A 14,068-nucleotide genomic window follows, 5' to 3' on the forward strand; every position below is an offset into this window, starting at 1 on the left:
GCTAGCATAGTTTATGTATCAGGTCAGGAAAACAGATTTAAAGTCCGGAAAGAAAAAAAAAACCTGTCAACAAGTAATTCTGGCAAAAACTGTCCTTTGAAAATGAGGGGGGATTTAAGACATTTCTAGATAAATTAAAGCTGACAGAGTTCATTACCACTAGGCCTGCCCTATGGTCAATGTTAAAGGGAGTTGATGAAAGGATGATCAAAAGTCAGTCAAATATATATATTGAAAAATATGAAGTTCTCCAGTAAAAGCAAGCACACAGCCAAATAGAAAAACCTGTGTATTGTAATTCTGGTTCATAACCCCACTTTCATGCCTCTGTAGGATTTAAAAAACAAAAGCATAAAAATAATTAAAATCTATATTACTGAGTACAAAGTATATAAAATGTAATTCATGATTAATTAAAATCTATATTACTGGGCTTCCCTGGTGGCGCAGTGGTTGAGAGTCCACCTGCCGATGCAGGGGACACGGGTTCGTGCCCCGGTCCGGGAAGATCCCACATGCCACGGAGCGGCTGGGCCCGTGAGCCATGGCCGCTGAGCCTGCGTGTCCGGAGCCTGTGCTCCGCAACGGGAGAGGCCACAGCAGTGAGAGGCCCGCGTACCGCAAAAAACAAAAAAACTATATTACCGAGTACACAGTATATAAAATGTAATTCATGATATCAATAACATAAACGGGGTAGAGCTTTAAAGGAATAGAATTTTTGACTAATTTAAGTCGGTAGCAGTTTAAAATAGATTACTATAACATTAGGATCTTATACGGATTCCCCAAGGTACCCACAAAGAAAACATTTACAGGACATACACAAGAAAAATGAGAAGTGAGTCAAGACCTATCACTACAAAAAATTAACTCATCAAAAAAAAAAAAAGAACTCATCAAAAAGACAGAAAGGGAGAAAATGAGGGGGAGAAAAGCTATGAGACATACAGAAAACAAATACCAAAACAGCAATAATTAGTCCTTGCCTATCACTAATTACTTTAAATGTAAATAAACCTCCCAATCGAAAAACATAAATGGGTAGAGTAAATTTTTAAATATACAAGATCCAACTACATGCTGTCTACAGGAGGGTAACTTTAGATCTAACGACACACATGGATTGAAAGAGAAAAGGTGGAAAAAAGATATTCCTTACAAATAGCAACCAAACAAGAGGAAGGATGACTGTACTAATATCAGACAAAATAGATACTAAGTAAAAAACTGATCCAAGAAACAAAGAAGGACATTATATACTGATAAGAAGACTGTGTATATTGATAAAATATATATTGATTATACATTGACAAAACCACCAGGAACACGTAACAGTTATAAACATACATAGACCAACCATCAGAACTCCTAAATACAGGAAGCAAACGTTGACAGAATTGAAAGGAGAAGTAGACAGCTCTGCAATAATAGGAGAAGACTTCAGTTCTCCACTTTCAATAATGGATAGGACAACCAGACAGAAGATTATGAAGGAAACAGAGGACTTGAACATGTCTATAGACTAACTGAACCTAACAAACAGATACATGATACTCTACCCAACAACAGCAGAATACATATTTTTCTTAAGGGCACCTGGAACATTCGTTGAAAAAGAAGAAAAATCTCAAATCAACAACCTAACTTTACAACCAGAAAAGAACAAACTAAACCCAAAAGCTATCAGAATAAAAGAAATAATAAATATTAGGCCATCACCAAAAAATCTACAAACAATAAATGGTTGAGAGGGTGTGTAGAGAAGGGAACCGTCCTGCGCTGTTGGTGGGAATGTAAATTGGTGCAGCCACTGTGGAGAACAATATGGAGATTCCTTAAAAAACTGAAAATAGACCTACCGTATGATCCAGCAATCCTACTCCTGGGCATATATCCAGAGAAAACCATAATTCAAAAAGACATGTACCCCAGTGTTCACTGCAGCACAATTTACAATAGCCAAGACATGGAAGCAATCTCAGTGTCCATCAACAGAGGAATGGATAAAGAAGATGTGGTACATATGAACAGTGGAATATCAGCCATGAAAAATAACGAAATAATGCCATGTGTAGCAACATGGATGGACCTAGAGACTGTCGTACTAAGTGAAGTAAGTCACACAGAGAAAGACAAATATCGTATGATATCGCTTCTGTGTAGAATCTAAAGGAGTGGTACAAGTGAACCTATTTATAAAACAGAACTTCAGTCACAGATGTAGAGAACAAACTTGTGGCTACCAGGTGAGAAAAGGGAGGGGAGGGCTAAATTGGGAGATCGGCATTGACATATACACACTACTGTATATAGAATAGATAACTAATAAGACTACTAAACAGCACAGGGAGCTCTATCCTGTACTCTGTAATGCCCTATATAGGAACAGAATCTAAAAAAGAGTGGATAACATGTGTATGAATAACTGACTCCCTTTGCTGTACAGCAGAAACTAACACTGTAAATCACCTATACTCCAATAAAAAATAGAGGAAAAAATAAATATTAGGGATAAATAGAAAATAGAAAAGCAATGGAGAAAATCAACAAATGCTGTTTCTTCAAAAAGATCAACAAAATGATCAAACCTTAAGCTAGACTGATTAAGGGAAAAAAGAAAAGACTCACATAACTAAAAGTAGAACTGAGAAGACATTATTACTCAATTTACAGAAATAAAAAGTATTATCAGAGAGTACTTTTTTTTTTCATGTCTGTTCCATTTATTCCTCATACAAATATTTTACAGTTTTATTTTTTAAATCATTTACACATATTCATACAAAGAAAAATAAATTTTAGGATGGAAACTTAGGACCACGGTAGTTTTAAAAAAAATCTGACCATTAGCTACCTAAGACAAGGCAAGAGGCTTCCCGGCCACTTCAGTCATTTCTGGGCTCGGGGCATCTCCCTGGCAGAACCCAAGCTGCTCACTCACTTCCTCTCAGCCTTCGCCTTGTGGAGGTGATATGGGGGAAGGGGATTTTCCGACCCTCCCCACTACAAACATTTCAAGGACAGCAAAGGCTCAAGGTAACACTGAACCCTCTCTCTGCCAGGAATTTGGCAAGCCTGCAATTTCTGAACCAACTTTCCAGAAGAGCTAGCTCAATTCCTACTCGCAGGTCTTTCTAAGAGGAGGGGGATGGCTGCACTCAGGACATTCCTCGTCCCACCTGCTCTGTCCTCCCTCCACAGGCCCCCAAGCCAGAGCCCTTGACCTGAGCCCACGTGGTCCCTTTGAGGCTCATTCCACAATGAGGCTTCCTCTCCCCACACCCGAACACTCTGCAGCAACTTAACCCCGGCAGCCCCTGAGGACCCCTATGGTAATGACGCCCATTACTGCGCGCAGCATTATCCAGGGACTCTGAGCTATAGCCAGGAGAGGTCCAAGAATGACAGAACTATGAGCACCCCTAAAACCTCAGCTCTGCTGAGCCAAATCAACATTTAAATCACACAGGCCAACTCCTAACACGTCCCACCCTAGTCATCACAGAGGTGCTTGACAGAACCTACCACACACCACTGCGCGAGGAGGCTGGACTATCATCAAGTCCCAGTAAAAGGAGAAAGGAGGGGGAGGACAGACGCTACAAATGTGGTAGACCCAATCAGAAACGGCAGCAGATGACAACCTGTATCCTTGGGTCCTTCCCAAAAAGCAGCACCAAGAAAGGGCGTGATGAGCAGAGAGATCTGGAGCTGCACGGACAGCCCTTGAATTACCAAGGGACTCCGACAACACAGCTCATCTTCCTACAATTATGCAGGAACTAGAACCCAGACCACCCACCCCTACACTGAGGCAGCTCCTGAGAGGCAGTACCGCTTGTGGCCATCAGCCCACCCCCTTGGTAGGCCCGTTTGGGGAGAGGGGATCACATCCAGAGCAGGCACCCCTCCAGGCAAACACTCGCAGGGCAGCCCATCCCACTGTCATTGGGGCAGGCCGAACATCGCTAGGAGGGTGGACAGATCCCGGGCATCAGCCGCCCCATAGGCGTTGCTCTGGCCTAACATAGACAAGGCTAAACGCAGGGTGCTCCAGATGTTCTCCGACATGGCACCTCCTTCGCCCCGAGGGCCCCGGCTTTTCCTCTGCATGTTCAGGGCCTCCAAAAAGTGTTCCACCGCCTCACGGTGGGCCCCAAGGTTGATGCAGCTGATGCCCAGGTTGTAGCGGGACCGTATATAGCCAGGCTGGAGCTCGAGGGCCCGACGGTATGCAGCTACTGCTTCTTCACTCTGGTTTCCATTGGCCAGGGTGGCCCCTAGCTTATTCCACAGCAAACAGTCATTGGGACGAACGCTGAGGGCGGCTGTGAAACAGTCCACCGCCTTGTCATACTCCCCACTCAGGTTGAAGAGGACTCCCAAGCCACACTGCACATCAGGGTCAATGGATGTCGGGTCCAGGCGCACAGCTGCCAGGAAGAGCTCTTTCACTTCGAGAAACAGGGAGTCGGACAACAGAGAGCCCAGGATGCGCTTGCTGGGGCCCAGTCCTGCCCCGCTGGCCCCTTCTTCCCCGGCTGCCACCAGGTAGGCATAGGCTGGTGTGTAGCGCAGCCAGTCTCGCAGGGTCTCGCAGGCCTGCTGCTGCAGGGACTCGTTGGTGAAGCTTACAGCCAGCGCCATCAGTGCCGTCCGGTTGTCTGGTTTTAGCTCTAGGCACCTCCGCAGCGCGCTGATGGCTAAGAGTTCTTGCTCATTCCCCGCCTGGGTGGTCCCCAGGTACTGCCAGGCTTCCATGTGCTTGGGGTCCTGCTGCACAGCCGCCTCGAAGAGCAGGACAGCGTTCGGCAGGTCACCCTCCTCAAGTCGCCGCAGCCCTTCCTCAAAAGGCTGGGGGTGGTCACGCAGGGGGTTCTCCTCCTCAAAGTGGTACCCCTTATCGTAGGAAGCAGCCGTGAGGTCGTCATAGTCAGAAAGCCAGGGGTGGGCCTCAGCATCCCGTTTGGCCATCTCCTCCAACTCCGCCTGCAACTTGTCCCAGAAATCGACCTCAGACTCTATAGCTGACTTGGCTCGTTCAAACTCCATATCAAGAGCAGATGTGTTTACTGGTCTTGTGAACTGGTCAACCCAGGCCTCTGAAGTACCCTCAGAGTTAGCCAGCTTTGGGTCATCCACCTTGGCCACAAAGTCGCTGGCCGTGTGCTGCAGGTCCTCCTCAGGCTGGTATTCATCATACCAGCGAGCAGTGGCAGCTGTCCCCTCTGGTTCTCCCAGCCACAGCTTCTCCTCTGACTGCTCCAGGTATTCCTCAGCCCAGCGGGCCGGGGACACAGACAAAGGGTCCGTAACTTCAGAGATGAACTCTTGGGACCAGTCAGTCTCATTGTAATCCTGAGTTACATCCACAGCGTCTCCAGCTGCAAGGAACTCCTGGGCCCAGTTCTCCGACAGGGCCAAGTCGGCCACACCAGGGGCTCTCTGGGGTGCCTGGCGGAAGTTTGACTGTTCAATCTCCTGCATCTCTGCCAGGAGGTCATCCATCTTGAAGGTCTGAGGGGCACGGGATACAAGTGGTGCATTCTGGTCCTGGAGGAATTCGGCCACCAACTCATCTTCAGAGGCTACCCCCAAAGGCTTAGAGACCGCCTCCGAGGCTGGGGCTCCTGGGGGCCAGGGGCCAGGCCTCAACCCCTCCTGCCGAAAGGCCTTGTCCTGGGTGAAGTGCCCGGCCAGCTTCATGAGCGGGTTGGCACCCCCGCATTCCGCCTCCACTAGCTCCCGCATCGCCATGGTGACCGCCGGCTCTCACCGCGCGCGAAGCCGCACGACCCCGCCGGGGTACCTGGTGCGGGCTGGAGGGGGAGCGGAGAGAAGGGGTTGGGGAGCCAGGGGCGGGGCTCGGGCTTAAAGGGGCCGTGACCGCCGCGCGACGGTCGCGGTCCTACGGAAGCTGTTTTCTATCAGAGAGTACTTTAATGATTATATGCCAACAAATTGGACAACCTAGATGAAAAGGATAAATTCCTAGAAATACACAATTGACCAAGTCTAAATCATGAAGAAACAGAAGCTCTGAACACACCCATAACTAGTAAGGAGATTGAATTGGTAATCAAAAACCTCTCAATAAAGAAAAGCCCAGGACCAGATGGCTCTACTGGTGAATTTTACCAAACATTTAAAGAAGAATTAACATCAAACCTCCTCAAACTCTTCCAAAGCAATTGCAGAGGAGGCAACATTTCCAAACTCATCCTATGAGGACAGATTTACGCTGATACCAAAGCCAGACAAAGACACTACAAGAAAACCACTGAGTAATATCCCTTATGAATATTGACACAAAAATCCTCAATAAAATACTAGCGATACTAGAATTCAAGAGCACATTAAAATTACTGTACACCATGACCAAAAGAGATTTATTCCTGGAATGCAAGGCTAGTTCATATGAAAACTGATCAATGCAGTATACTCTATTAACAAAATGAAGGAAAATAAACCACGCCATCATCTCAACTGATGCAGAAAAAGCATTTGACAAAATTCAACTTTCCATAATAAAAACATTCAACAAACTAGGAATAGAAGGAAACTACCCCAATATAATAAAAGCTATATATCAAAAGCCCACAACTAACATAACACTCATGGTGAAATACTGAAATTTTTCCTCTAAGATCAAGTAAAACAAGGATACCCACTTTCACCAGTTTTATTCAACACAGTCCTGGAAGTCTTAACCAGAGAAATTAGGCAAGAAAAAGAAATAAAAGACATTCAAATTGGAGAGAAAAGAAGTAAAATTATCTCTACTCACAGATGACATGATCTTATATGTAGAAAACCCTAAAGACTGCACAAAAACTGAACTAAAAGCAATCCATCAGTCACAGAATATAAAATCAACAACAGAAACAAAAAACACCCACTTGTGTGTCTCTTTACTAACAATGAACAATCTGAAGAAAAAATTAAACAATTTAACTTTCATTTACTGTAACATCAAAAAGAAAAAAACACTTAGGAATTAACTTGACAAAGAAGGTGAAAGACTTGTATGCTCAAAATGTCACTGAAAGAAATTTTGAAAGACACCAATAAATGGAAAGATATCCTGTGTTCATGGATTGGAAAACAATATTGTTAAGATGTCAATATTACCAAAAGCAATCTACAGGTTTAATGCAATCCCTATCAAAAACCCAATGGCAAAAATAGAAAAAGTTCATTTAAAAATTCATATGGAGTCTCAAGAGACCCCCCCCCCCCACCCAAAGCCAAAACAATCTTAAACAAACAAACCAGGTTGGAAAAGACAAGATGGTGGAGTAGAAGAGCTTGAGCTCCCCTCCTCCCATGAGCACACCGAAAGCACAACTAACTGTTGAACAACCAAAAGCACAACTAACTGTTGAACAACCGTCAATAAAAAAGACTGAAACATTACCAAAAAAGATATTCTACATCCAAAGACAAAGAAAAAATCACAGTGAGACAGGAGGAGGGGCATACTTGCAATCTAATCAAATCACATACCCCCCAGGGTGGGTGACCCACTGACTGGAGAATAATTACATCACAGAAGTGCTTCCATGGGAGTGAGAGTTCTGAGCCCGACATCAGGCTCCCCAGCGTGGGGATCTGGCATTGGGAGGAGGAGCCCCCAGAGCATTTGGCTTTGAAGGCCAGCAGGTCTGAATCTCAAGAACTCCACAGGACTTGGGGAAACAAAGACTCCATGCTTGGAGGGTGCACACAAAGTCCCTTGAGTGCCAGGTCACAGCACAAAAGCAGTGACTCCAAAGGTTAGGACTACCGGCTGGTCTTGGAGGGTCTCTTGGGCAGCTGCGGCTCTCTCCTGGGACATAAAAGCTGGTGGTTAACATATCCAGGAGTATGCATCTGGAGGCTGATATCTTGCTTGGGACGTTAGCACCAAGATCTGGCCCCACCCAACAGCCTGTAGGCCCCAATGCTGGACGCCTCAGGCCAAACAACCAACAGGCAGAACACAGCCCCACCCATCAGCAGACAGGCTGCCTAAACACTTTCTGAACCCACAGCCACCTCTAGACATACCCCTTGACATGGCCCTGCCCACCAGAAAGCCTGTACAAGCCTCTAGACCAGGCTTACCAACTAGGGGGCAGACACCAGAAGGAAGGAAACTACGATCCTGAAGCCCACAGAACTGAGTCTGAAAATACAGGTCAGAACCTACCCTGGGACTAGCTTGTCCCTGGCCCTTGGGTGACGAGAGGGGAGAGCACTGCTGGGACACAGAGAACATCTCCTACAGAGGCCACTTCTCCAAAGCTGAGGAATGTAACTAAGCTACTACATACATAAAAATACAAATAGAAATTTCAACAAAATGACATGGCAAAGCAATATGTTCCAGACGAGGGAACAAGATAAAACCCCAGAAGAACTACTAAGTGAAGTGGAGATGGGCAATCTACTCAAGAAAGAGTTCTGAGTAATGATCATAAAGATGATCCAAGAACCCAGGGGAAGAATGGAGGCGCTGACTGAGAAGTTACAAGAAGCTTTTAAGAAAGAATTAGAAAAAATAAACAACAACCAGAGTTGAAGAATACAATAACTGAAATGAAAACTACACTGGAAGGAATCAAGAGCAGAATAACTGAGGCAGAAGAAGGGAAAGTGAGCTGGAAGGCAGAGTGGTGGAAATCACTGTCTCAGAACGTAATAAAGAAAAAAGAATGAAAAGAAACAGGGACAGTTTAAGAGGCCTCTGGGACAACGTCGAATGCACCAACATTCGAGTTATAGGGGTTCCAGAAGAAGATGAGAGAGAGAAAGGTCCTGAGGAGATATTTGAAGAGATAATAGCTTAAAATTTCTCTAACATGGGAAAGGAAACAGTCACCCAAGTCCAGGAAGCACAGAGTACCAGACAGGATCAACCCAAGTATGAACATGCCAAGACATATAGTAATCAAACTGCCGAAAATTAAAGAGAAAGAGAAAATATTAAAGGCAACAAGGGAAAAGCAACAAATAACAAAGGAACCCCCAAAAGGTTATCAGCAGATTTTCAGCAGAAACTCCACAGGCCAGAAAGGAGTTGCACGATAGCTTTAAAGTGATGAAAGGGAAAAACCTACAACCAAGAATACTCCATCCAGCAAGGGTCTTATGCAGATTCAATGGAGAAATAAAAGCTTTACAGACAAGCAAAAGCTAAAAGAATTCAGCACCACCAAACCAGCTTTACAACAAATGCTGAAGGAACTTCTTTAAGCAGAAAAGAAAAGGCCACAACTAGAAACAAGAAAATCGCGAATGGAAAAGCTCACTGCTAAAGGGAAACAGAGAGTGAAAGTAGGAAATCATCCATACACAAGTATGTATCTAAACCAAAATCATGAGAGGAGAAAAGTATAAATGCAGGATATCAGAAATGCATTGGAAATGAACATATCAGCAACTTAAAACAATCATGTATACTATATAGACCGCTATAATAAAATCTCATGGTAACTGCAAACCAAAAATCTACAACAGATATACACACAAATAAGAAGAATGACTCCAAGACAGATTGGTGATCTCTTAGAATGATAGGTGTAAGTGGCCCCTTGTTCCAAAGGTGCCAACTCACCTATGCAGGACATATTAAGAGTTTGTTTGGGAGATTAGTTCAAGATGGCGGAGTAGAAGGACGTCAGCTCACCCCATTCTTATGAAAACACCAAAATCACAACTAATTATTGAACAACCAATGACAAAAAAATGCTGGAACCTAAAAAAAAAAAATATATACCCTACATTCAAAGACAAAGAAGAAGCCACAACAAGATGGTAGGAGGGGTACAATCATGATAAAATCAAATCCCATACCTGCTGGGTGGGTGACTCACAAACTGGAAAATAATTATATCACAGAAGTTCTCCCATGGGAGTGACAGTTCTGAGCCCCACATCAGGCTTCCCAGCCTGGGGATCCGGTAACAGGAGGAGTAGTCCCCAAAGAATCTGGCTTTGAAGGCCAGCAGGGTTTGAATGCAGGACTTCCACAGGACAGGGTGAAACAGAAACTCCATTCTTGGAGGGCACACACAAAGTCCTGTGCGCACCAGGACCCAGGGGTAAAAAGCCCATAAGAGACTGGACCAGACCTACCTGCTAGTACTGGAGGGTCTCCTGCAGAGGTGATGGGGAGGGCAGCTGAAGCTCACTGCAGGGACAAAGACACTGGCAACAGCAGTTCTGGGAAGTACTCACTGACGTGACCCCTCCTGGAGGCCACCACTAGCCCCACCATATAGCCTGTAGGCTCCAGTGCTGGGTCACCTCAGGCCAAACAACTAACAGGGAGGGAAAATAGCCCTACCCATCAGCAGATTAAAGTTTTACTGAGCATGGCCCTGCCTACCAGAGGGACAAGACCCAGCTCCACCCACCACCAGTCCTTCCCATCAGGAAACCTGCAAAAGCCTCTTTGATAGCCTCATCTACCAGAGGGCAGACAGCAGAAGCAGAAAGAACTATAATCCTGCAGCCTGCACAACAGAAACCACAATCACAGAAAGTTAGACAAAATGAAACGGCAGAGGACTATGCTCCAGATGAAGGAACAAGATAAAACCCCAGAAAGTCAACTAAGTGAAGTGGAGATAGGCAACCGTCTGGAAAAAGAATTCAGAATAATGACAGTGAAGATGATCCAGGATCTCAGAAAAAGAACAGAGGCAAGGATCGAGAAGATGCTAGAAATGTTTAACAAAAACCCAGAAGAACTAAAGAACAAACAAACAGAGATGAACAATACAATAACTGAAATGAAAAATACACTAGAAGGAATCAATAGCAGAATAACTGAGGCAGAAGAACCGATAAGTGACCTGGAAGACAGAACGGTGGAAATAACTACCAAGAAGCAGAATAAAGAATGAAAAGAAACGAAGAGAGTCTCAGAGGCCTCTGGGACGACATTAAATGCACCATCATTTGCATTATAGGGGCCCCAGAAGCAGAAGAGAGAAAGGACCTGAGAAAAGGTTTGAAGACATAATAACTGAAAACTTCCCTAACACGGGAAAGGAAACAGTCACCCGAGTCCAGGAAGCGCAGAGAGTCCCAAGAAGGATAAACCCAAGGAGGAGGAACACACCACCAAGACACACAGTAATCAAACTGACAAAAATTAAAGACAAAGAAAAAACTTTAAAAGCAACAAGGGAAAAACAACAAATGACATACAAGGGAACGCCCATAAGGTTATCAGCTGATTTCTCAGAAGAAACTCTGCAGGCCAGAAGGGAATGACATGATATATATATAAAGTGATGAAAGGGAAGAACCTACAACCAAGAATACTCTATCCAGCAAGGCTCTCATTCAGATTTGACAGAGAAATCAAAAGCTTTATGGACAAGCAAAAGCTAAGAGAATTCAGCACCCCCAGGCCAGCTTTCCAACAAATGCTAAAATAACTTCTCTAGGCAGGAAAGCAACCAGCAGCTTAAAATAACCACGTACATATACAGACTGCTATAACAAAACCTCATGGGAACAGCAAACCCAAAATCTATAATAGGTACAAACACAAAAAAGGAAACACAACCCAAACAGAACACTAAAGATGGTCATCAAACCACAAGAGAAGAGAAAAAGAGAGGAAAGGAAGAAAAAAGACCTACAAAGACAAACCAAAAAAATTAAGAAAATGGCAATAGGAACATACATATTGATTATTACCTTAAATGGATTAAATGCTCCAACCAAAAGACACAGAATGGCTGAATGGCTACAAAAACAACACCCGTATATATGCTGTTTACAAGAGACCCACTTCAGACCTAGGGACACATACCAACTGAAAGTGAGGTGACGGAATAACATACTCCATGCAAATGAAAATCAAAAGAAAGCTGGAATAGCAATACTCATATCAGACAAAATAGACGTTAAAATAAAGACTATTATAAGAGACAAAGAAGGACACTACACAATGATCAAGGGATCAATCCAAGGAGAAGACATAACAATTGTAAATAGATACGCACCCAACAGAGGAGCACCTCAATATGTAAGGTAAACACTAAGAGCCATAAAGGGAGAAATCAACAGTCACACAATAATAGTGGGGGCTTAATACCCCACTTTGTTTTTTTTATAGCATGCCTTTTTTTAATACCTATTAATTGCTTTTTTTAAATTAAGTTGTGCCAGGTCTTAGTTGCAGCCAGTGGGCTCCTTAGTTGCGGTTCGCCGGCTCCTTAGTTGTGGCACGTGAGCTCCTTAGTTGTGGCAGGCAGGCTCCTTAGTTGTGGCTCACAGGCTCCTTAGTTGCAGCATGCGAACACTTAGTTGCGACACGCGTGAGGGATCTGGTTCCTGGACCAGGGATCGAATCTGAGCCCCCTGTATTGGGAGTGTGGAGTCTTAACCACTGGGCCACCAGGGAAGTCCCAACACCCCACTTGCATCAATGGATAGATCATTCAGAAAGAAAATCAATAAGGAAACACAGGCCTTAAATCACCCATTAGACCATATGGACTTAACTGATATTTATAGAGCATTCCATCCAAAAGCAGCAGAATACACATTCTTCTCATGTGCATGTGGAAGAGTCTTCAGGATCTACCACATGCTGGGCCACAAAGCAAGCCTTGGTAAATTTAAGAAAACTGAAATCATATCAAGCATCTTTTCTGACCACACGCTATGAGATTAGAAATAAACAAGGAAAAAACTGTAAAAAACAAACACGTGGAGGCTAAACAATATGCTACTAAACAACCAATGGATCACTGAAGAAATCAAAGAGGAAACAAAAAAATACCTAGAGACAAATGAAAACGAAAAAAACAATGATCCAAAACCTATGGGATGCAGCAAAAGCAGTTCTAAAGGGAAGTTAATAGCAATACAAGCTTACATCAGGAAACAAGAAAAATATCAAACAAACCACCTAACTTTACACCTAAAGCAACTAGAGAAAGAAGAACAAAATCCAAGTTAGTAGAAGGAAAGAAATCATAAAGATCAGAGCAGAAACTAAAAGCTGGTTCTTTGAAAAGATAAACAAAATTGATAAACCACTAGCCAGCCTCATCAAGAAAAAAAGGGAGAGGGCCCAAATCAATAAAATTAGAAACGAAAAAGGAGAAGTTACAACAGACACCAGAGAAATACAAAGCATCCTAAGAGACTACTACAAGCAACCATATGCCAATAAAATGAACAACCTGGAAGAAGTGGACAAATTCTTAGAAAGGTACAATTTCCCAAAGCTGAACCAGGAAGAAAGAGAAAATGTGAACAGACCAATCACATGTCCTGAAATTGAATCTGTGATTTAAAGACTCCCAACAAAGGGACTTCCCTGGTGGTCCAGTGGTTAAGAATTGGTCCTGCAATGCAGGGAACGCCAGTTCGATCTCTGGTCAGGGAGCTAAGATCCCACATGCCGCAGGGCAACTGAACCTGTGCGCCACAACTACTGAGCCCATGCACTCCGGAGCCTGCGTGCCACAACTAGAGAGGAGCCTGTGCACCGCAACGAAGAGCCAACGTGCTATGAGGCCACTATAGCACCAATAAAATATACAAACAGCTTATACAGTTCAATATCAAAAAAACAAACAACCCAATCAAAAAATGGGCAGAAGAGGGCTTCCCTGGTGGCACAGTGGTTGAGAGTCCACCTGCCAATGCCGGGGACACGGGTTCGTGTCCCGGTCCGGGAGGATCCCGCCGTGAGCCATGGCCGCTGAGCCTGCGTGTCCGGAGCCTGTGCTCTGCAACAGGAGGGGCTGCGACAGTGAGAGGCCCACGTACCGCAAAAAAAAAAAAAAAAAAGGGCAGAAGATCTAAAAAGACATTTTTTCAAAAGAAGACACGCAGATGGCCAACAAACACATGAAAAGATGCTCAACTTTGCTAATTATTAGAGAAATGCAAATCAAAACTACAATGAGGTATCACCTCATACCAGTCAGAATGGCCACTATTAAAAAGTCTACAAATAATAAATGCTGGAGAGGGTGTGGAGAAAAGGGAATGCTTCTACACAGTTGGTGGGAATGCAAACTGGTACAACCACTATGAAGAACAGAAT

General features: G+C 44.2%; 2 protein-coding genes across 2 annotated transcripts in view; both read right to left on the reverse strand.

Moving 5' to 3' along the window:
- Positions 1-14,068, reverse strand: part of SLC41A3 (solute carrier family 41 member 3) — a gene marked incomplete at its 3' end in the record, with an annotated part of 68,229 nt that overhangs the window by 18,780 nt on the left and 35,381 nt on the right. The window lies entirely within an intron of this gene.
- LOC309827887 (peroxisomal targeting signal 1 receptor-like) lies at positions 3,911-5,855 on the reverse strand. Its single transcript, XM_082662780.1, has one exon. It carries the CDS (start codon positions 5,758-5,760, stop codon positions 3,949-3,951), a length of 1,812 nt encoding a protein of 603 aa, XP_082518906.1. The 5' UTR covers positions 5,761-5,855; the 3' UTR covers positions 3,911-3,948.

Source organism: Grampus griseus, assembly GCF_964374135.1.
Source record: "Grampus griseus genome assembly, chromosome: 10".
Lineage (NCBI taxonomy): Eukaryota > Metazoa > Chordata > Mammalia > Artiodactyla > Delphinidae > Grampus > Grampus griseus.